We start from the raw sequence: 25,781 nt of genomic DNA, 5'->3' as shown, positions 1-25,781 counted from the left end.
GGGGTGGGGTCAGTTCTGTTACTTTCCATAAAATAAAAGTTAACTTAAAAAACAACAACAACAACAAAAAAAGAATATATAATAAAATATAAAATACCTTAAACGTAACTTACTAGTTGTCAAAGTAACATTTCTCTTTTTCATTTAGTACTAACTAAAAAAAAAAAAAAACAGATAAAAACTTCTCAGGTAGATATCATCCTCTTTTTTTGTCTGAGGAAACATGGCATGGTGTCGAAGCATGGCACAGAGACGCAGCGTCTCGTTCCCTATTCTCAGGGATCCATGGTTACATGCGTAACCTGAGACGTTCCCTTTCGAAAGGGAACTCCACGCTGCGTCCTCTAGAGGGTGCTTTGGGAACGGTGTACCAACGCCACCATGCTGAGGGATAAGTGCTTAGGTAACTGTTTCAACAACGCTCAACTCTGGTAGAGGAGCTCTTAAGAGTGGAGGTCTCAGTATAACGACTCTCTAAACCGAGAGGAGACCTGGCCTCACTCAGTGGCAGACGCAGTTAGCGAGGCTCAAAGAAAGAGCCTAAAAACTCATAACACTGCCAATGATGGAGCTCTGAAGAGCAAAGGCTTCAGTGGGATGACTCTCTAAAATGAGAGGAAGCCTGTCGCTCAACGCTCTTGAGAGTGGAGGCCTCAGCGTAACAACTGAGAGGAAGCAAACACTCAGCGCTAAAGACAGTTAGCAATGCTCACAAAAAAGGAGCCTGCAAACCAATAGTGCGGTCTAAGTGGAGCTATAAGGAGCGGTGGCTTCAACGGAATAATTATCTTAAACGAGAGGAAGCCTAACAACACCCAACCTTGTTGAGGAGCTCTTAAGAGTAGAGGTCTCAACATAACGACTCTCTAAAACGAGAGGAGACCTGACTACTAAACGCTACACACTAGTGAGGCTCACAATAGAGCCTTCATACTAAAGTTCTGTCTGAGCAGCTCCACAGAGCTCTGTTGAGAGCACCAGGAACTGGTGAAAAAACACTTTTTATCCACAGATGCTCATTTGCTTATGTCATATGCTTCCGCCTGCAAATGTCAAGTTCATTGTCGTTATTTCAGTCATGCTTCAGGCGCAGGCGACACTGACAGATTCCCAAAGCGCCCTCTAGAGGACGCAGCGTGGAGTTCCCTTTCGAAAGGGAGCTAATAAATGAACAAAAAACACACCAACAAAATTATTAACTTTTTGGATTAAAATTCTAACTTTTACAATAAAATGCAGAGCAGGAAGAAATCGTTTCGTCATCCCTGAAAGAAATCAAAGCAAAAACATCCAGAAGCAGATTCTGGGGTGAAATCAAAGATCCTCTTGATGCTGTAATTATTTCCATTCTGCCTGCAGATGCCTGGGAAGTGTGTGTGTGTGTGTGTGTGTGTGTGTGTGTGTGTGTGTGTGTGTTTATGCTGCAGTGGGTTGCTATGATTCTCTGTAGAGTTTGGTTGCTCTGCGTTTAAATGATAGACATAAATGTGTTTTTAATAGTTGCAAAACAGACATGCATGAACTTGATGACGAGTTTACAGAAATGTTTTAATGTCAGTGAAGAGAAAATATGTGAGTGCTTTAGATCAGCGACTCTAAACCAGAGGCTCACAGATCTGTGTGTGTGTGTGAGTGTATGTGTGTGTGTGAGAGAGAGAGCATGTGTGTGTGTGTGTGTGTGTCACAGAGTTGCAAGCAAATAACCACATGCAACTAAACCTTCATTAATGATGATATTATGACTATTATTATTGATATTATTACTACTACTAAAATTCTTACTGACCCTAAATATAATTATAAATGTATACATGTAATATTTATTATTATTATAATTTAACATTGTACTGAACCAAATATAATTATCAATTCAAAAATATTATTATTATTGTTCTTTCTACTAAAAAATTCTAACTGAGCTTAAATATAATTATTTATATATTTTGTAACATTATAAATATCTTTAACTGCATAACAACTTCAGTTAACAACCACTCATTCTATCAGCTCCGCCCCTCTATCATTCTGGTAACGCCCACTTTTAAAGATCCAGTCAATTGAGAATGAAATCAATCTTTTTCTGGCTGAATATGTTTGATTGACAGGCCAGCGTCTGATCATCACGCAGCAGCAGACAGAATCTGTCATGAATCATGCACCAGAGCGGATGCTCCTCTGTCGGTTCAGCCGTAGATCACTGAAACACTGTCACATTCACAGCTATGCTGCAGACTGGGATCATAAACTGAAACACATGTGACAGACGAGGGGAATCCCACTCGTTTCAGCAGGAAAGAAGCGTTTCTCTCTCTTGTGCATTTTACTTTCTCAAAAAAAAAAAAAAAACTAATTCTGTATGATTTATAAGCGTTTTGATGAGCAGCAGTGAGCTCCACATGTCTGTCAGGTCCACTGGGTTGGAGAAATTCATGCATTTTGTTTCTTTCGCTACAGAATTACTGAAGTAAAGGCTATATTTGCAACAGGACATTACTGCAAAACAACAACAACAACAAAAAGTGAAAAAGTCAAAATCCTTCCATCTCAAGGCTGAGAAAACTCCCCTGTGAGCTTGAGGAAAGTGGAGTAAGGGGCAAGGAAAACAGACATCATTCTCAGAAGGGAAAATCGGGATATATTTGAGTTTCAATCCACAATATGAAAAGCTCTTTACTTTGACTTTAGCGTATAAACTCGGTTTAGAGCATAATATTATCTGTTCTGTGCTTTCCTGTTGTGTTAAATGTTGAATCTGTGTGACTGAACTCAACTCTTGTGTCTCCCTCTAGTGCTTCATCTAAGAACTCTCCCAACAGCTTTACAGCTACATACACAGTAAGTAAATCTGAAAAATAATAATAATAATAATTTTCTCACTCCGTATTTTTCTTGTTCTCCATTTTTAATGACTGCTGATTTAATAATTTCTGACTGCTCTGGCAGATATTTTAATCTTTTTTTAAGAGAAATTTGGATACATGTTTCAGATATCAGTTTTCTCTCTCTCTCTCTCTCTTTGCTTCTCAGTAAAATGTATATTGATTTGAATCAGCTCCAAAATAACAATAAAATTGTAAATGTAATCAGTGAAAATCAAAGTAAACAGAAATTAACATACCTTAGAACATAATAAATGTCTGTTATAAAGCATGTGCAGCCACACTTCATAAATACTGTAAAATACGAGAAACAGTGTAACTGATGTGTAAATATAGGATACACCATGAAATATAATGAATAAATAAACTACAGGAAAACTACAGTATAATATCATATCTTACCAATATTTTCCCCTTAAATTGCTGCGTATGAAGAATGTTCAAGATGGTGTTTATCATGCATTAAAGGTAGAGGGTCACTGAATGAATAATTAAATAAATACATTGTATAAACAAACAAATAAAAATAAAATTTCTTACCAATTTACTATTTGCTATATTTACATATCACATCTGCAATTTCATATTTATAAAACATACTAAAAATATGATTAATATATAATCGCTATATTAATAATGTTTACTAATTTGCTTTACATATAAGTTATTATATATACATGTGTCTGTGTATGTGTATGTGTGTGTGTGTGTGTGTGTGTGTGTGTGTGTCATCGTAGGTCTTAATACAGATCAAAGATTGGCCAAAAGCCTCGCCGTGAACCTTACTTCATCAGTTCACTTGATTGTTTCTAACTTCCTGTTAGGAGGGAATAAAAATGTGTTTTCATGCTCGTGGGAAACCAAAACAATGGACTAAATACAAAGCTGAAGGAAGCTGACGAGCATAAACACACACAATATTTACAGTAAACATCTCTTCATTTGTAGTACATCTGAAGAACAGTGACTCATTCTGAATGGATAGGAGTCTCCTGCTGAATCACATTTCGGAGCGGATTTGCAAAACATTTGATTCAGATCGGGACTCCAAATCGCGTTTCGCGAATCATTTGATCAGGGCTTCGGAGTTCGCAATAAATCAGTTCTTTTGACAGTAACTAATACTGTAACACATTACTTTTTAAATAAATTAACTCCGTTACTGTTACCATAAGGTTCATTGTCCGTTACTTTTAAAAAGTGCAGGCTAACCTTGCAGACGCATTGTAGGATTGGTGGATGCCAACCACTGTAAACATGAAGACGCACTGTGGCGTGTTTCCGTTTATTCAAGTATGTGCGGCAGTCATGACGAGTCAATCCGAGAGCAACACGAGTTTCTCAAAATGGAAATATGCTCATTATTTAGTTGACCATAAAGACAAAATCCTTTTAGTCAAATGTAAACTGTGTCTTTCTGGTTCAAATGTTGAATTCCAGTGGATTTGTAAACTGTAGCCTACTCACAGATTCATACAGCAAGCTCGTACGTGTTAACATACAGTTTTAATGAATATTATTATGTGGAATGGGTCTACAGCAAAGTGTCTTAAGTGATTCTCTGTATGTTTTTCTCATACAGGTGAAACATTGTTGAAAACATGCAGTCTGTCTCTACTGTGGAGTCACCAGCTTTCAGTCAGATCCTTAGCATGATAACATAGATTTCATTTTTAAACAGCATTTATATATATATAAAACACCTTAAATGTATTTTATCGCTGCTATTTGCCAAAGCGACGTTTCTCATTTTCATTGACTTTAAGTTGCACAAAAATGACTAAAATTAATTTAAAAAAATAGATTTAAAAACAAAATAACTAGTAATGACAAGAATAAAATAAATAACAAATAAAAATAAAAACTAATTTAATATACTATGGCAGTAGTAATATAACACTGAAATGAGGAATACAAATAAATCCTGCATGCTACACAAATAGACTTTGAGAGACATTCAGTTTATTGAGTTTCTGAAAACAAAAAACATGAAAGCATAATCCCAAAACCCAGTCTAAGGCTCTCGCTGATATTCACTGCATAAGACAATGAACTGCATGTTGAAAACAAACACGATAAACATCATGAAAATGCTCCGTAGATTGGTCTTTTTTCCTAATATTGGGCTGAAAATAATTATTAAATGATCAACATTGCTCTTGGCTGTACAAATACCACAAATATCAAAAAGAACACTGACAGAGAAAATAATTAAGTACTAAATGAATGTACAGTATAAACTCATATAAAGAACGTGATTGCAATTTAAAGGAATAGTTCACCCAAAAACGATAATTTGCTGAATATATATATATATATATATATATATATATATATATATATATATATATATATATATATATATATACTGTAAAAAATGTTTTTTTTTTTTTATAATGATTTTTTTTCTTCAGAATATTGTGCACCACTGAATCACAGGCAACAGAACGAAGGAACAAGACTTTAGAGTCATTTTGATTTTAGCATGACAAGGATATATGAATTTAGTGAAGAAATCAGATTGATTTTATGCAGATAAAGCAATACTGAGGCAGCAAACTAACTCTGAAATAAATCACTATGTATAGACATTATACACAGAGGTAACATACTAGTGGCTAATTTAATAAATAACATTAATAAATAAATAGATTTTACATTCTGTATGTTTGCAACACTGTTTAATTAATCTGACATGCTCGTTACCTGTGATGATGTCACACATCCAACTGATTAATGGAAGAAAATATCATGCATTATTAACAGATGAAGCCAAAAAAAAAAAAAAAAAAAAACCTTTGAATCTCTGTAAGTGCAAGGGTTCGTTGTAGGGGTGTAACGGTTCACAAAATTCACGGTTCGGTTCGATACGATACACTGATGTCACGGTTCGGTTCGGTTCGGTACGTTTTAGATACAGCAAAATGTAAAAACATCTCAACTTTTCAGAATGCCGCAAGCGCACCGCGGGTCATGTGACAAGAACCAACCAATCAGCTTCATCCTTTCCCGTAACAACGTTGACAGCTCAGCCAAGATGAAGGAACAGCTGATCATAGTTGTATATGGATTGCAATTTTGAAATAAATTCAGTAGCAGAGCTACTGCAAGCGATTTTTAGAGCTGCAAATCCATTTATCCTTCGCTGAAATTTCCGCGTCTCATGGAGAGAGCACGTCATTGTTGCTTAGCAAAGACAGACGCCTCAGGAGCGCTTCTGCCCGAGCGCTTTGGAAAGGAGGAGAAAGACGCGCTTAGCGTTTTCCATGCGTTTTTAGGCACGATATGTGAACGGCCCCTAAGGCGCTCGCTCACTCAGCACGCGCTGAAGGCTCGTTGCAAAATGTCGAATGCCTTTAACAGACCAGAAATATAAGATCCTAAAATAACCAACAGGTCTGGTGTTTGGGTTGGATTCCCTGTAAGCTATAGTTTCTAAATGCTGCAGGGATAGTTTGCTGCGTGCATGTTTCTCCTTTTTTTCGTCTTTTCCCAGATAGTACTGACGCATATATCCCAGATATTCCCGCTGTTTTTTTTTTTTTTTTTTTTTTTGTAATCCCGCTGGTGTACCCTGTCATGTTGCAGATGCGACATACTGTTGTTTTTTTATCCACCACTCTCTTGCCATCACCATTATAGCTTAAAGGGAATCCAAAGTGCACCCAAACACCAGACCTGTTGGTTATTGGGGGATCTTCTCATTTCTAGTCTGTTAAACGCATTGGCTATTTTGCAACGAGCCTTCAGCGCGTACTGAGTGAGCGAGCGCCTGCTGAGTAGCCTAACATAAACATATAAGATGGTGTTTTTTTCTTCTTCGGGAGTGTCAGGGGCGTTGCCTGTTACGTTGTTTGGGTTATTGGGCTACCTTGTTGAACGCATATCATTATATTTCTTTCTCTCTCTTTTTTTTTTTTTTTTCAAATATAATTAATTACTCCAACGAACCGTTCGGTATACATAATGCGTACCGCGTACCGAACCGAAAGCGTCGTACCGAACGGTTCAATACGAATACGCGTATCGTTACACCCCTAGTTCGTTGTGTTTAAAATCGTCCGAACTACTGGATGGAACTGAACCAGAATTATTGAATTACTGAATAGAACTGAATAGAATTACAATTTGATTTACAATCTGTGCAAGTAGAATTAAAATTATGTTCAAACAGATTCATATAACTGCTAAAAGATCAGTTTTTAATAATTTATTTAATGATTTCTTATAATTACCAATGAACGTCATGCACTCGACATATGGTTTTCGAAAAGTCATCTTCTGCTCATCAAGGATGCATTTATTTGTTCAAAAATACATTAACAATTTTTAAATATTATTACAATTTAAAATGAGGGTTTTCTACATAAATATATGTTAAAGTGTAATTTATTCCTGTGATGCTCCGCTGTATTTTCAGCATCATTCCTCCAGTGTTCAGTGTCACATGATCTTCAGAAATCAGAATAATATGATGATTTACTGCACAAGAAACATTTCTGATTATTATCAATTCTGAAAACATTTAATATTTTTGTGGAAGCCAAAACACATTTTTTTCAAGATTCACAGATGAATAGAAAGTTGAAAAGAACAGCATTTATTTGAAATATAAATATATCGTAACATTATAATTGGCTTCGTTATAAAATTCATCCTTGATTAATAAAAATATCAATTTCTGTCAAAAATAAAATAAAACCATAATGATCGCAAAGTGTGAAATATTCATCCAAAATTTTAATACCAATAAAATCATCTGAAAACATTTTGTTGTGCTTCCTGTCATTCAAATACAACTCACTCGCAAATTAAAAGGCTCTTAAAGGGACAGTTCACCGTTAAATTATAATCCTTCACTCGTTCCAAACCTGTATAGCTTTCTTTCTTCGTTGGAGCATAAACGAAAACATTTTGAGAAATGCCTCATTTAACTGAAAGTCCAATGTTCTTTTGATGACAGTAAATTAATTTTTGTGTGTAGGGTCCCTTTAAACTCTGTGTTTCACACCATAGTCTCTGGAAGTGTGTCGATGCTGTCTGATGACAGGAGTTGCCATATTTGCCACTTCTCTGTCGGCCAGTCTGGATGCTGACAGGAAGTGACACGTGGCTGCATGGACACGGCAGGAAGTCTGTCGTCTGGTTTGGCGGGAGCTGCGGACGCCTCCTCTGATTGGTCAAATGCAGTCCAGTGGCTCGATGCTATTGGATGCAGGCTCGCTTTACATTCAGCAGGGACAATAGTACGGGACACTTGCGTCTCATGCACAGGTTTCGTGTCGCTGTCATCATAGCAGAAGACTTCAGAGGAGGCGCGTTTATACAGGTGTCCATCTGAACCTGAAGGACAGGAACACATCTCAAAATAGACATCATTTATTTATTCCAGATTGTTAACTATTATTTTTTTAAGAGATACAACCATTTAAATGATACGTTACATGTTCTGGTCATTCTGACCACAGGGAAATATTGAGTGTCATTTGGTGCAAAAAAATACTTTTGTAACATTATCTATGGAGGTAAATTAGTGTCAAAACTTTTGTAAATGTTTTTAGCCTCACACACACACTAATAGTAAAAAAAAAAGCAACTACATATTTTCCAGTTTATGAAACTTTCCGAGTTTTTAATTTTTTTCTTGAAACTTTTCTGAAGACTTTTGTGAATTCCCAGCATGCAATGCACCATGAATAAATTACATAGTTACTGCTATAGTTTTTTTTTTTTTTTTTTTTTGCTGTTTGATGACTGTTATTCTCTTTTCAAAAACAGCATGCACAGTTCACGTAACATCTTAAATGCACACTGCATCATCCAAAAATACATCACTTTTTTCATCTGAAAGTGAACTTTTATGCAATTAAAACAAATTTATTTAGTCTGAGTAACATTTTTCGAATACATTAAAATTCTTGCAAACAATCTTCTTAAAAGTCATCGTAATTAACTTTTTAGACAAACATTTAGGGCGACAAAATTTATAAATGTTTTTGAGACCGTAATGAAAAACTTCAACAATTCATCACACAAATGTAGATTTAAAAATAATGAATTTCCAGCAGTAAGGATACTCATGACCATTTAAAAACAGTAATAAATATTGATATCAAAGCATATCTTGGTAGCACTTTACAATAAGATTCATTAATTAACATTAGTTAACTACTGTAGTTAATATTAATTTCAACATTTATTGATGCATTATTGAAATCAACATCCAATACAGCATGTAATGCACAATACAGAATACAAGTATGTGGTGCTCTTTCAAAAGTACTAAAGCTGACATGCATAGTTTTTTTGACAGAAGTAGTGAAATTTAGTGTTCTTTATGAATGCTGTATATGTATCAGTTATTCCTCTGACTGACGTGTGTTTTATCTCGTACCTGTGAGGAGTTTGTCATGAAGTCCTGACAGAAGAGCCTGTCGTGTTCGCCAGATATGAGCCTTATCATGTACTGTTTCCCCTGAGGAGACGAGAATATTCATTACTGACACAGAAAACACTCACAAAACATCATTTCAACACATTTATAAGGGAGCATCACATGAATGCAGGAGAAAGCCATCAGATTTTGTGCTGTGATAAATTCAGTAAATAAATAAATATATGTATTATTAAATATTCATTAGAATATTACTTTGAGCCAGTGTGATTTTAGTCTGTTTGATTTACGATTTCATTTTGCATTAAAATAATATTTTTTTATTCTAAAATAAGAACAATTATGATACAATAGGCCCATATTATTTACTTTAGTGCTGTGAAAATTTGTAATTTTAGTATAATTTAACATAATATAATGCAGTTTGATTTAGTATTACTGACTATCTCTGCGTACTTTGTTTTTTATACTCTATTTATTTATTGGAATTGTGTGATAATATAAAATTGCAATAAATAGTCCCATATTTAATTTTTTTTTACTGTAAATTAATAATTAAATTAAACTGTAATACTGTGAAAATTAATAATATTCATATAATTATTTATAATTAATAATGTTGTTGTGTTTTTGTCATTTTTATGAATTCTTTATGTCTATTAATTTTTTTAATACATTTTTATTTAAGTTTTAGCTATTTTAGTATAAGTTTAAATTAAAAATAAATAAAAATAAAAGGTTTTCTTGTGATCTAATGGAAATAAATGGTTTTTTTATGCCTCAAGTTTTGGTTAACTATTAATAACCCACCCTTGGCTTGACCCACCCTAAAAAATAATTACTCTTTTATGTCATTCTTTTATGTCTTTTATTAAAATTTCCACCTTTTTTCCAAGAGGAAGAAGTTTGACTTTTTGTGACAACATGCCCCAGTGTCTTAGGTTATATGGGGTAAATTGTCACAATGGAACATAAAGTTAATAAAATGTGTAGTTATTGAAACTAAACTGTAAAATTATTATCTTGGCAACTAACTGAAATTATATTAATTTAAAGCTTTTAATATTTTATCTTCTGTCAGTTAAAATATATTTCATTTCAAGTGATGAAGGATTTTCTCTGAATTATAAAAACCCTAAAAAATGACCCTGTTTTTTACCCAGTATCACTAGTACAATTCAAACAACAAACTCTATTAAATGAACTGAGAAGCTCTTGTGTGATTCAGAAGTTGAGCTCTAATTGCATGACACCTGAGTTCCTGCTTACTGTAGTGCATTTCAATCATGTGTCTTCATCAGTGAATAAACGCACCGGTGCCGGCTTGTGAGGGTGAGAGGCAGAAGTTCACTGTGTTGGTCCTATCGAGAGCATCTGAGGGCCTGTGATCCTCCGGTGCTGATGGATGAAACCACTCGGAGAGCACCGGAGAGTTGTTATCGTACGGAGAGATTTCTCCACTGGAGCTCTTCACGTCTCTGCAGGACACAGCGGGACATCATTCACAAACCTCACAGAGCAGTGTTACTACTTCACTAGGAATCATCTGAAGAGTTCATTTGCAAAAACAGATAACTCCATTTTTAGCTATTTTCAACAACCATGTCTTTTCATTGTGCATTCCAATTAATCTCAATTAAACTGCACTTACTCTTATTTATAATATAATAACAAAGATAATAATATGGGTCCAAAAGATTTACTGTAGTGCTGTGAAAATTCATATTAAATGATTAAAATGAATATAATTTTTATATTTTCAAATATAATATAATATAATGTAATATTGTAAACAATTGTATTGCATACAATTCCAAGTAAAAAAAAAGCTTTAAAATTATATATACTATATTATACTATTCCAAGTAAAAAAAGAGAGAAAAAAAGTAAAAAAAAAAAAAAAAAAAATATATATATATATATATATATATATATATATATATTATTATTTACTTTTTTTTCTCTCTTTTTTTTTACTTGGAATAGTAAATAAAATAATAGAAAATGAAAATAAAATACGCCTAAATTATGTATTGTAATAACCTAAAAATGAATAATATTAATATGTTTGTAATATACTAAAATTATTCAGTTTTTATTTTGTTTTTTTTTGTTTTATAACCTTTATTTGTTGTATTTTACTTGGAATTCTATACAATACAATATAAAATATAAAATATATAAAATATATAAAATATATATATATATATATATATATATATATATATATATAAATATGGCCCATTTTGTTTACTGTAATGCTGTGAAAATTAATACTTAATTATTATAATATAATATAATATAATATAATATAATATAATATAATATAATATAATATAATATAATGCAGTCTGATTCATTCTTACTGTACAATTATTGTCTATTGAAGAGTAATCAACAGTTGTGTCGTGCAGCTGGATGTTTTAATCTGTCATGTGGAAGATGGTGGTGTTCAGAAGAGACACAAAACTCACTTACTCACACTGTGGTGTTTTCCTCCTCAGCAGATAATCCACCACATCACTGTCCGTGTCCAACAAACTCAGCAGAAGCTCGTTCTGCAGCTCCGCCGAGATCTGCCGCGACAAATCAGATCAACACGTTCCTTCAGGAGTCTTATCAAACCTCTGGAGTCACGGACAAAACACAGCTGGGGCCAATCAAACCACTCACGTATAGGTTTAAAGCACAGTCACGTGCTTTAGGTTTGGTGGCTATCAAACTCTTTACAAGGAATACGATCGTTTTACATTTAGAACACATTAAGAGAGTCAAACCAATGCACAGCCGGCTCAAAATCACTTACAGGTGACTTTAACGAGCTCATAACATTTAGGAACCAAACTTTCCTTCATCATTTGAGATTAAAAAAATAAAAAAAGCTTGATCTATGACATAAATAAAACTTCTTCAGAAATGGAAAGACAAACATTTCCCGAAATTAAGCTAATCCAGATATAATTTGTCTAAAAAATGTTTCTATGATTAAATTCTCAGGGCCAAAAAAAATACGTGTGAAAAATACGTGTGTGTGAAAAATACGATATTTAAAAACATAAATATGTAATTATTTATATAAATATCATATTAAATATTTAATTAAACCAGTAAAATTATATTATTACTTAATTATGATTAATAACATTGGGACAATAATAAAAGAGATAAATAAATAAATGTGAAATTAAATTAAAAAAATAAATACAAACACATAAATAAGTTAATAAATAAATAAATAAATATAATAATAATAATAATAATAATAATAATAATAATAATAATAACATGTACAATAATACTCCTTTAAAGGAAATTGTGGACCATAATAAATATAACTGTTTTTTTCATTTTGCATGTTTTTATTCTGCCAGCACACTTATCCTTTATTCAAATTAAAATGGTCCAAAACATCTAAGCAGGCCTTTTTTGGACATGCCTGAGGACTGTGCTGGAAAAGCAGAGCATTTCAGTGACCTCAGTGATCCAGCGCTGAGCAGCATAAACTAGATCTCAAGCACTTTCATAAAACTGCCATAACAAACATGCATAGAAGTAGTGATTTATTTTTATTGTTGTATTTTCTTTGGCTGAGCACATAATGTCGGCAGAGGGCCTCGTTGTGCATTTTTCCTGTGTTATGTAATGGGACGGTTCGTACCATGAAGAGGGACTGGTGCGTGTCGATCATGTGCTGGACGACGCTGATGATGGCGGCGCTGTCTTCCATCCGAGCCGAACTCTCAACGCTGAACTCCTTCTCTGAGCTCTTCTGCTTGTGCAGGAGGTTCGGCCCAAATATGGTGGCCAGGTTCAGTGCCGTCATCTTATTACCAATCACCTAAAGTAGAGCAGAAGCCCAAACAATGGATAATTCAGGCAAAAACACAAATTATGTCATCATTTACTACCATTCGTGTAGCGAACAGACTCCGCCTCCTAATTTTGTAGCCCCGCCCACTGATCCGCGCATTACACAGAAGGTAAATACCAAGCAGCAACCTCGTGAAACCAACAAGAAAGTGACTAAAACTGCTATTCATCGACTGGCCACCAGATGCTGGCTCTTAAAGGGAGTCAGTCCCATAGACTCCCATTGGTAAAATGCCCAACTTTACTACAGACAAAACATTGTGTTTACAGCCTGGTACAAATAGTGGTTTTGGTCTATATAGCTAATTTTGCACTTCATGACATATGTGTGTGTGGGGGGGGGGGGGGGATTTTTCATCATGCATTTAAATTATATCAAACTTTAAAGAACTTCTAAAGATAAACAAACAAACAGTTTCTCCAGCAGTCGTGTTGGATTTCTATTGGAAGCAGCTTTGGGGAACATTGTGATTGTTCTTATGAGCACTAAATGACTGATGAATGAGATCACTGCTTTATGTCATCGGATTCCTGCTGAAGTAACAAGCTGTTATCCATCTGTGAGTTACTTTACTTTCCATCCATCCTCTTTACACACACAAGCTAAAAAAAATCATACCTCAGTTTAGCTGATTGATAATATTTGACATCATCTCTGTAGTTATGTATTTTGCTTAAAAGGGTGATTTTTCCAAACAGAGGAGAAATAATTTCAAGCAAACAGTCAGGTGTAGTCAAGAAGAAATAACATGTTTTCTTAACACTTGTTTTTATTAAATAATTTACACATGAAAGAGTTAATGATTGATTGATTGAGATTAATTTTTAAAAGTATGTTTTATGAGAAAATACAATTTCAGTTTTTCTTCCTCATATTTCCATGTTTAATTCAATGTTACTTGTATGCATCCTGTATTTTATGCATATTTGTTCCTTAATACATTTTAAATCAATTTTTAGTCATTTTATTCTTCACTCAAATGTAATGTTTTTTTTCTGATTCTGTTCTTTAATAATCAAAAACCAATTAAATCAGCTTTAATGATTTAATACATATTTACTATCAAAGAAAGTGGTAATCAAATAAAGGCATAAAACATTAAGATTTCACTAAATGACTTAAAAATGAGAAATGAGAATGAGAAAATTTCACAATGTCTTTTAGGATTACTGTAAAAATGTAATTCCCCTTGCAATTGATTTGTTATTGTATTTTTATTTATAATTATAACAATTTAATATAACCTAAATAATGTTTTTTTTATATATTTTTTTTTATCTGCTTCATAGTTGTTTTATATGCATGCTGTTTTTTTTCTTATGCATCTGTTTTTTTTTTTTTTTTTTGCTATATACAAACTTGCCTTGCCTAATTAATTTTTATTTTATGAATTTTACTAGAAATTTGAGTGGAAATTGTTTCACCGCCATATTTTTTTTGTTTTGTTTAATATTTAGTTTACAATTTGTTTAAAAATAATTACAAAGAAATGGCAAATAACACATTGAATTAAATGTATTATTTTGAAGTAGAAAGACTGGAATAGTAAAACATACTGTACTAAAAAATCTGGGTTTTATTTATTTATCAGTTTTTACAGTGAATAAGGGCTTGTTCACACAGAAAGTGTTTTTGCATTCAACTGCGCTGCATTTTCTGTTGTTTTTCTATGTAAACATGCACAAGATAGACATATTTGACCTTTCCATCTTTTTCTTCGTATCACACATGACATACCAATTTAAAAACACAGTGCTCAATTTGAAAGTAATTCTACTTTCAACAAAAAGTATGGCCCCTAACTATGTTTTTTCTTGAAGTTTTCTTGCGTTTAATTATTCCGTTTAATAATATATTTTTGAAGTTTAATTATATTCACAGGACATGAAAAAAATAAAAATTTTACAAATACAAATGAAACAAATAAAACACATTGCAATTGCCACAATTTTGCTTAATTGTATAAATCATCACAAATGAACCACACGACTCACCTTGTTTCCATCAGCGTCCCGCGAATCCTCCGCGTGATTGGCTACGTGTGACAGGAAGTGAAGTAAACACTGAAGGGTGTCGCTGTTGCAGGCGGGAAGCAGACAGACGAGCAACTGTATGACCATGTGCTGATCTGCTTTATCTAGAGCTGCATGCAGAAATCCCAAGCACAGAGAGGATGAGTGGAATGGAGAAGAATACAGTGTTGATTTTTTAAACGAATTGTCTGCTCATCCTCTGGCCTGAGGATAAACAAACTTTCATTTTTGGATGAACTATTCCTTTAAGTATGATTGTCTGTGCATTGTTTTTCTTACACGTGCAGCTGATAAATGCGGAGTACAGTTCTCTGGTCAATAGAGGATCAGGCATGTCTCTCAGAAACTCTTTGAGCAGCGCCGCCACGTCATGAACACTGTGCCGTTGGTCCAGAACAACCTCAGCACCCCGATCGAACGCTTCACGCAGCTGAACATCACAGCAAACACACCGTCAATACCGTGAGGAGCGACGCTCGTCTTTATAGGGTTCACATACTTTTTCCACCAATGAAGTTGTATAAACTGTGATCATTAATGCATGAGGATTTAAAAAAATAATTTCTATTCACACAGATTAATTGAAATTAACCCTCTTGGAAGGTTTTTGTACACCACAGCATTTTCTAGAACAAAGTTTAGCAAAATTAGCTTTGTGAAGAAACTGCAGCGGGCTGAAAAAGGCTAACAATTAGTTAATGGTAAAAAAAAAATACTAAACGACAACTAACTAAACAAATAATTGAAAAATTAAAACAATATTTACTGAAAAAAAGTTAAATGATTTATTGGTTTACCTTGATGTCACAATACAAAAATAAATAAACAAATAAATAAAATAATTCTGAGCAAAAAACAATTTTATTTATTTATTATTTATGCATTTATTTATTTTATTTACCTTTACTGACATATTATTATAATCATTATTATTTTTTTATTATTTTTTTTTATTTTTTTAAATATCATATTTTGCTTTAATGCATTCTGGTTTCCTTTAGTGTCAGTAAAAAAATTAACAAATAAAAAAACAAAATATATATATTTATAAAAAAAGTATGCATTTAGCGTGATTTTACATTGCATTCAATATGTAATATAGTTATTATATATTTTGTAAAAAACAAAGAATATATTGTTTCTAATGCATAAAACATTTGTTTCTCACCTGTCGAACTCTTTTCTTGGAGCTTCCGACCCGGAAAATGCCCACCGTCTGCAGACCTTAACAGAAGCAAAGCAAATAACCGGCACTGTTACGTCAACGTCTGCACGGAAACAGTCTTAAAACTGTGTTTAGACTACGCTCAGACTAGTCCGGCTGTTATTGTGAACTCTGAAGACCCCAAGGAATAGAAACGGAGAAGTTTCTTTCCCTGTGTTGACGCTCTCTATTAAAACAGGAAGTTGGGGCGGGGCTTATCAAACCGTAAAGATGACCTCAAACTGACAGATGTGAATTTAGATTTGCTGGGCTCCTTCAAACACGTTTCATTGCACCTCTGGATGTACAGGAGGAGGCACTGACCATATTTCTGCAGGTGTTGGCAGCAGCTGTCCAGCACGCGCGGCACCTGTCTGTAGATGGGGTTCAGGCTGAGCTTGGCGTCGCTCGTCTTCTTCTTCTCGCTGTGTGACTCCACAGGCGTGGAGAGCTGAAGAGCCTCCAGGAGACGCGAGTGACTGTCGTCCAGATCAGTGATGCAGTCCACAGACACGCCGCCCTGCAGAAGTAAAACACTGCGTTCATGAACAACTTCTGACAGCGCTTTTGGCTGAGAAGGTCATTTTGTAACATATTAATACCATTGATTTATTCAATATCTCCAGCAAAATCAACAAACACATCACACTAATCATCATCCCTGACTGTCATGAACAAATCAAGCAAATATTTACTTTTTGGTTCATAATGACAATCAGTTTTTTTTTTTTTTTTTACACCAAATTCAGTAGATTTCTAGATTTCTTTAATTTGAGGTCTAATGATACATTATACCTTTTTGTTTTAATCTCAAACAGCATTAAACAACAGTTTACACAGGTAAAGTAACTAAAATTGTGTATAATAACATTTATAGCTATTCATTCTCACGTGAGAAATGTGTTAGTATCTTTGATATACTGTACTATGATAGTTTTTGTTAATATTTTAAATGTAATTTTATTTTTACACTTTCCGTTTTCAGTTTACTACCGAACCCCGCACATGACATGCAATAAAAAATAAATAAATTTTGCGCACAATTTACTAATTTGTTCCCTCAATGTACTAAAACGTGCACACAATTACTATTACAATTACTATTATTTCGTTCACTCGATAAATTGTATATTATAAATTGTGCGCACTATTTATCTAATCGAGGGGACGCAATAGTAATCGTGTGCACGTTTTAGTACATTGAGGGAAGGAATTAGTAAATTGTGCGCAAAATTTATTTATTTTTTATTGCATGTCATGTGCAGGGCTCTGTACTGTACTTTTAGTTAAAGCTTTAGTAATGTTTTTGTAATTATATATATATATATTTTTTGTTATTTTAGTAATTCAACTTAAAAAAGGAAAAAAATTATAATTTTAAACTAGGTGAAATAAAGTTTAGATATACTGTATATATACAATTTCAGTAAACCTTTATTTTATATCAAGTAACAAATTGTAAATTGTATTGTTTTAATTTAAGTTAACTACAATAATACTGGCATTTATCATTTGAAGCATAATAGTCATTAGACATATTAGACAGTAGAAACTATACAAAATAATAATAATAATAATAAATGATGAAAATAATTGTCCAATGATTTAGAACACAAAATAGTTTTGTGCAAATGAAACTGAATAAATAAATAGACAAATTAATACTACTAATAGTAATATTAATAATTATAATAATCATTAATTTATTATTGTGTAAAAATGTTGTAATAATTATTATTGATTTATTATTGTCAAAATATTTAATTATTATTATTTTTGATAATTTAATTATAGTGTCAAAAAAGATTTCATTATTTCTTATTGATTAATAATTTATTGTGTCAAAAACATTTGAATGATTATTAATGATACTTATAAATGTAATAGTGTCAAAAATGATTTCATGATTTATTATTGATTATTAATTTATTTACGGTATCAAAGTTTTTTTAATAATTATTATTAATGGTTAATAATTTTTTATTTTGTGAAAACATTTTTCTAATGATTTTTAATTTATTAGTGTTTCAAAAATATTTTAATTGTAATTATTATTAATTGTTATTAAGTTATTATTTTTGTAAAAATAGTTTTAACGATTATTTTTAGTTATTATTAATTTATTATTGTGTTCTGCATATCGGTTATCAGATATTAATATATATATATATATATATATATATATATATATATATATATATATATATATATATATATATATATATATATATTATATATATATATATATATATATATATATATATATATATATATATATATATATATATATATATATATAGTAACACTTTACAATTCCATTGGTTCCATTCGTTAACATGAACTAACAATGAAAATAAATTCTAAAGCACTAATTAATATCAGTTAATGATAATTTCAACAATTAAATATTATAAATATCAAATATTAAATTGTAAATATTATTTCACACCCTTGAGCTAACATGAACTAATGATGAAGAGTTGTATTAGTTATATACTATAATTATACTGTAATGAATGCATTGCTCATTGTTAGTTAATGTTAGATATGCATTACAAAAATTAACGAATGGGACCTTACTGTTACTGTAAGTGTTACCAAACAGTCTGCTGGACAGGAAGTGATACTTTACCCGTCTGCGTGAGCGCAGCGGCGTCTCGGGTGTGTCGGGTGTCGTGCCCTCGTTGGGTGTCTCAGAGGACGAGCTGAGGGACGAGTTACTGCTGGAAAGCTCCTTGTTGGTGGATCTGCGTCCCGTCAGGTGCAGGAGTGAAAGGACTCGATCCGCTGGACCCCGCTGCTCCTCCTGCAACTGCTTTTGACGCCGGTCGTTCACAATCACCTGCGAGAGCGGCACGCCGAACGCCTGCGGATCCGACTCTGAGAAAGAGAGAGAGAGAGAGAGATAGAGAGAGACAGAGACAAAGAGAGAGAGAAAAAGAATAGAAAAAGAATAGAGCAAGCTAGTGTTAGAGGTCTTTACACACACAAAATTGCATAATAAATGAAAAAAAAATAGAATACAAAAGGTTTAGAAAGTTAAAGATTTTTTTTTTTAAGAATAGAATTAGAATAGTGAGTGTTAAAGTTACAGGGTCAAATAAAGATGGAAGAGATGTGTTTTAAGCCAATTCTTGAAGATGGCTAAGGACTCCTCGGATTGAGTTGGGGAGGTCATTCCACCAGGAGGGAACATTTAATTTAAAAGTCCGTAAAAGTGACTTTGTGCTTCTTTGGGATGAACAATCAAGCCCTTTCTTTGGGAACATGCTGCACAACTCCTTGTTCAAGCTCTTGTTCTGTCCAGGCTGGACTATTGCAGTGCTCTCTTGGCAGGTCTTACAGCCAGTTCTATCAAACCTTTACAATCAATTCAGAACGCGGCAGCAAGATTAATTTTTAATGAGCCAAAAAGAATACACGTCACACCTCTGTTTATCAATTTGCACTGGCTTCCAATAGCTGCTCGCATGAAATTCAAGGCATTGATGTTTGCCTACAAAACTACCACTGGCTCTACACCCATTTACCTAAATGCAGCAAGAAATATCTGTTAGACAAGCTGAGATGCGAATGAGAGGTAGAGTTGAGTGTCATCAGCATAGCAGTGGTATGAAAAGCCTTGTTTCTGAATGACCGAACCTAATGATGCCATGTAGACAGAGAAGAGAAGTGGTCCAAGAACTGAGCCTTGAGGCACCCCAGTAGTTAGATGTTGTGACTTGGAAACCTCACCTCTCCAAGATAAACATTAAATTGCAGGCTTTCATTTGATGATCACACTAAGCTATAATCACTATTATAGCGCAGCTACATTTATTCACTTTAATTTTACATTCCATTTATATTCGTCTCATTTGGCAGCCCCTGATTTTGATTAAGAATTAGCTTTTGTGTATCATTAAAATACCAATATTGTTTTTATTAATATCTTTAATCCATTTAATTTATAAAATTAAGTTTTCATTTTAATTTTAGTTAGTTTTAGTAATTTTGTTGTGTGCTATATTGGTATATATATATATATATATATATATATATATATATATATATATATATATATATATATATATATATATATATATATACCAATATCACACAGACACTCCTGCTTATCTGATATGGCTTAATAAATAATAAAATATGGCATAAACAAACATTTTTGCACTGTGACATTCCACACTGAACATCTCACTCCTTCAAACACAGAAGTCGCAGTTTAACGTAAACCTGAAATGAATCCGTCAAGGTCTGATCTTTAACACAAATAATCGGAGCGTCTTGGATTGTTGTTGTTATATCCCCATGTCCGTCGGAGCGCAGCGGGAGCGTCTGCATTCCAGCACACTTTACTGCACAGCTGTTCAGGCGGATCACTGCTGTCACGCTGCATTCTGGGTCAAAGCACTTTATGTGTGACCCTGGACCACAAAAACCTGTCAGTTTTATAAATTGAGATTTATGCATCATCTGAAAGCTAAATAAAGAGGCTTTGAATTGATGCATGATACAATATTTGGCTGAGATGCAGCTATTTGAAAGTCTGGAATCTAAGGGTGCAACAAAAAATAAATAAATAAAGAAAATCACTTTTAAAGTTCTCCAAATGAATTCTTAGCAATGCATATATTACTAAGTTTTGATATATTTATGGTAGGAAATTTACAAAATATCTTCATGGAACATGATCTTTACTTACTAATACTAATACTTACTAATTTTTTGGGCTATTGTTACAAATATACCCCAGATGCTTCAGGCTGTTTTTGTGCTCCAGGGTCACAAATATTATCATCTTAGTGGAGCTATAGGAGTTCAAACATTTGATATTTATTCATTATTTAAACCTGTAAATAAATGTTTTAGGATTTAAATATTAAGATGTAATTTAAAAGCAGACTATGCAGTATTTCTGTGTGACTAATCAAGCGCGAGTAAATGAGTGTCACTGATCACGTGACTCTTTGTTCAGATGCTCAGATGTTCCTTCTAAATAAAAAATAATTATGAATACTGTGAGCAATCATTTCATGCTCTTCTATTTCAAGTTGGTTTGGATTAAAGCATCTGCTAAATGCATAAATGTTGATGTGAAATGGTGTTTTATTGACACCGTTATTGGCCAGTGCTTATATTATAACAGGTCAAATAGCTACTGATATCTTTGTCTATTCCTAAAAGTGCATTTTTTTATTTTTAATTATCAATGATATACTATTACAGTTTTCAATTATTTTATTTTTACATTTTCTGCTTGCTGTTAATTGTAAATTTTAGTTACATTTTTAGTCATTTTTATTTGTTTTTACTGTTTTAAAAAATGTCTATATAGTATTTCAGTTTTAGTAATTTCAGAATTCCTATATTTATATATATATATACTACAGCAATAAATAGTTCTAGGATAATATATATATATATATATATATATATATATATATATATATATATATATATATATATATATATATATATATATATATATATATATATATATATGTGTTTAAAAAGGGCAATAAAATGATTAATTTTCTGATACTAGTAAAATATCTGTATTAAAAATGTGAAAAAAAATTTAAAAAAAAATATATTGTGGGACTCTTATTTTGAAAAGTACAACTTCCAGCTTATTCAAAATGAAGAAGATGAAATGTGATCTAAAAAAAAATTCAACCAAAGACAACATATTAGAATATAAACATCACAGTAAAAATTGTCATAATTTATCAACATTATCATAAGCAATCTCTTTGCATTTTTACTGTCAAAGTCAATCACATTTAATTACATCATTACCTTTTGGATTTTATTAATAACATTAGACCATATTGTGATTCCTGTTTTTATCCCCAATTTTAAAACCTATTGAGAAAATACATGTTCTACACTTATCTACAGACCAAATGCACACCTTTGTCTCTCTTTTCTTTCGATAAAGAATCCAGCTTCCTCCGGAGTGACTTTTTCCGCTTCTGGCCATCTGGAAAAGATATGACGCATTCAAAACATCAGAAACAGAACGGAAAATAACTACAACAATGTTAAGGTAATCAAACAAGTGACACTTCAGGATGCCTCTGACGTTTTGAAATGAGAGCGTGTACCTTTGGGGATGGTGATCTGGCATCCCAAATCGAAGTCTTTCATCAGTCTGACCAGAGCGACCTCCTGCAGCCGGACTCTCTCCAGCTCCGACAGACTCTGAATGGAAACCGACTGCATGTGGAAATGATGACCGGCTGTTTTCTTACAGGTGAAATCTCCCTACAAGAGACACAGAGAAGGACAAACTCTTTAATAAAGCAGCATCTTCAAAAAAAACATTACAATATATACACTGCCGGTCATAAGTTTGGAACAATTAACATTTTTAATATTGAATAAGAAATAAATAAGTATTTTCTGCTCACGAAAGGCTGCGTTTAATTCATCAAAAATGCAATAAAATGTAAAATATTATTATAATCTAAAACAGCTGTTTTCTATGTGAATCTCTGTTAAAGTGTAATTTATTTCTGTGATAATCCGCTGTATTTTCAGCATCATTTCTCCAGTCTTCAGTGTCACATGATCTTCAGAAATCAGAGTAATATGATGAATTAGTGATCTATTATTATTATTATTAGTTATTATTGATACTCAGTTGTTAATAATGGTACTTGATGTTTTTGTTAAACTGCTTTAATTAAAAAGAACAGCATTTATTTGAAAGAAAACAATATTATGCCACATTATATATGCCTTTTCTGTCACTTTTGATCGATTTAATGCCTCAGTGCTGGATAAAAGTGACTCTTCTTTTTTTTTTTTTTTTTTTTTTTTTTACATATTTTCCCCAATGTTCAACTGATAATGTATCACAGTTTATACAAAAATATTGTGCAGCACAACTGTGTTCAACATTGATAATAATCAGAAATGTTTCTTGAGCAGTAAATCATCATATTTTCATGATTTCTGAAGATCATGTGACACTGAAGACTGGAGGAATGATGCTGGAAATACAGCGGAGCATCACAGAAATAAATTACAGTTCAACACAGATTCACACAGAAAACAGTTATTTCAAATTCTAATAATATTTCACAATTTTTACTGTATTTTTTGATGCAATAAAAGCAGCCTTGCTGAGCAGAAGAGACTTCTTTCAATAACATAATTACATAATACAACATAATTATTCCATGTGCAAGCATTTTGAAAATGGTGCATCTCATTTCAGGATGTTATTTCTTAAAAAATCTTGTGTTTTCTACAGCAACCTCAGAGCTCACGTCATCTTTCTCAGTGGTAGTCCTGCTCTTATATTGTGATGTTTGGACAGATACAGTAAATACACACACAGTGTCTCTATACTCCTTCAGAATAAGCCCAGGTCTCCGTGAACATGCAGTGACAAGCACTGGAGAATTCCTGGCATCTACACAGACGTTCGCTGATCATCCTGATCTCCTTGGACTTGAGAAATCGAACCCAGACCCTTTCAGACACTCGTGTGTTGTTGGTTTTCCCCTTTACTCCTCTTTCCCTTCTAGGGCTTTCTGGGAATGACCACTGAAGTAAATTTAGCCAGGAATCTCAGACCAAGTTAGACCTTTTTTCACAAATCATTAACAATCTGTGTTGTGTAATAAAAACCGTCTGATAGGTAATATCACCTCTGCTTATTAATATTAACGTCTTGATTATGAAAACATACCTCGACTATTTTAATAATAGTTTTTACTATATTTAACAACGTGCATCCCATTTAAATTTACTATGTTTTACTACTGGTAATTCAATTATAGCTATAATTACTGTGTAAAATAATGAGTAATTATAAAAAAAATATATATATTTTTTTTAATTATTATATGCGTAATATACTTATTATTATATAATTATTTAAATAAATAAAAAAAAAATTATACCAACATTTATAATACTTTTATTTAATTATTTATTTATTTTTTCTTCTTTTTTTTTCTGTATCGTCCAGCCCTAATGAGCGGTTAGGAAGGAAACAGACAGTGCAGGCAGATACTCACGACCTCTGATGAACCAGCCGTAAATCTGCCTTGACCAGATTATGCTTTCTTTGATCCACGTTGAAGTGGAAACTGTCATATGAGTCCAGCCCCAAAGAGGCTTACAGTCCAGCAACAATGAGAAATACTGACCCATTTCTAAGGCCTTTCCAACAATTACAGGTGAACTTAATGACATTCATGGTTGATCTATTCCTTTAAAAACATTAGTTATTCATGCATTCTTCCTGGAACACATTTCCTTCGAAGAAGCTTTTTTTTTAATGCAACAGTTCATTATGATCAAGCTCCAAAAAATGAAAACAAAACAGTAGTCCATATTACTCATGCATTAGTTTGCATGCAAGTCTTTGTGTGGGAAACTGAATATTGATCGTTTTCCCCTTCAGTGCAACTCTCTCCTTTTATCATAAAGTAAATACCTTCGAATATGTGTCATTGTGTAGCATATGTGACATGATGCAACCGCACTATTTTATTTCACTTTTCTGCTCAAGCCAAAACTCATAAACTTAGAGAACTGGACCACATGCATGCACAGCACAAGTCAAACATTCACTGAGCATTTCCTTCCCAGCTGCAGAAGGTCAACACTCAATCCAAACACCAGCCGTTCCTCATCTGCTTGCATAATAACCCTGATGAAATCACACATTGCACACGGGCAAAGACATTACCTGCTTCCATCTATTTTCTATTATCTATTTTTAGAATCATCTATTTTTATTATTCAATATGTTTCTACTCATAGATGGTACATTACCAAATGGAGTCCCTAATAGTGCTGAAAAACAAAAAAACAGATGTATTTCACTGCTTTTGCATTCTCTTGTAAACTTATTGTGTTTCCACGGGAAATTTTAGATATGCTCAAAAAACATTTGCAATCTTTTGCAAAGAATTACATTCCCTCGAGAATCTGTGTTTTGTCTGTTCTTGCAAAATATTTGCATTTATTCGTAAAAGACTTGTGTTCCACTAAGAAACTTTGCATTCGTTCTCTGAAAAGTACTATGATTCCCCTAAGAAATGTTGCATTTACTTGCAAAACATCAAAGAAGAAAATTTTAGTTTGTTCTTGCAAAAGTATTGTTCCCCTAAGAAACTTTGCATTACGATAAGAAACGTTGTGTTCGCACTCATACAAGTATTGCATACCGCAAAAAAAAAAACTTTGTGCTTGTTCTTGCAAAAGGATTTTGTTCCCATGTGAAACTAACTTTGCATTTGCTTGCAAAACATTTGCGTTCTCAAGCAAAAAGTATTGTATTTCACCAAGAAACGTGTTCGTTCTCGCAAAAATATTTGATTCCACTAAGAATCCACTCACTCTTGCAAAAGTAAGAAACTAACTTTGCATCAGCTTGCGT

General features: G+C 32.8%; 2 protein-coding genes across 4 annotated transcripts in view; one reads left to right on the top strand and one right to left on the bottom strand.

Annotated features, from left to right (window-relative positions):
- The window catches only part of LOC128020240 (nuclear factor 7, ovary), a 257,606-nt gene that overhangs the window by 67,087 nt on the left and 164,738 nt on the right, over positions 1–25,781 (top strand). The gene's annotated exons all lie outside the window — the stretch shown is intronic.
- The window catches only part of LOC128020233 (rho GTPase-activating protein 6), a 29,616-nt gene continuing 10,237 nt past the window's right edge, over positions 6,403–25,781 (bottom strand). The window contains exons 2-13 of the mRNA XM_052607012.1: positions 22,486–22,645; positions 22,293–22,361; positions 19,014–19,261; positions 16,706–16,901; positions 16,346–16,401; positions 15,457–15,607; positions 15,139–15,287; positions 12,932–13,111; positions 11,752–11,849; positions 10,588–10,751; positions 9,274–9,354; positions 6,403–8,222 (exon numbers count right to left, since the gene is read on the bottom strand). Coding sequence (XP_052462972.1) covers positions 7,885–8,222; positions 9,274–9,354; positions 10,588–10,751; positions 11,752–11,849; positions 12,932–13,111; positions 15,139–15,287; positions 15,457–15,607; positions 16,346–16,401; positions 16,706–16,901; positions 19,014–19,261; positions 22,293–22,361; positions 22,486–22,645 — 1,890 coding nt within the window. The 3' untranslated portion in view covers positions 6,403–7,884. The remainder of the gene's footprint in view (positions 8,223–9,273; positions 9,355–10,587; positions 10,752–11,751; positions 11,850–12,931; positions 13,112–15,138; positions 15,288–15,456; positions 15,608–16,345; positions 16,402–16,705; positions 16,902–19,013; positions 19,262–22,292; positions 22,362–22,485; positions 22,646–25,781) is intronic.

The sequence above is a fragment of the Carassius gibelio genome, chromosome A9 (assembly GCF_023724105.1).
Source record: "Carassius gibelio isolate Cgi1373 ecotype wild population from Czech Republic chromosome A9, carGib1.2-hapl.c, whole genome shotgun sequence".
NCBI classification, from domain to species: Eukaryota; Metazoa; Chordata; class Actinopteri; order Cypriniformes; family Cyprinidae; genus Carassius; species Carassius gibelio.
The sequence above is the reverse complement of the archived record's forward strand: the minus strand, read 5'-3'. Positions and strand labels throughout refer to the sequence as shown.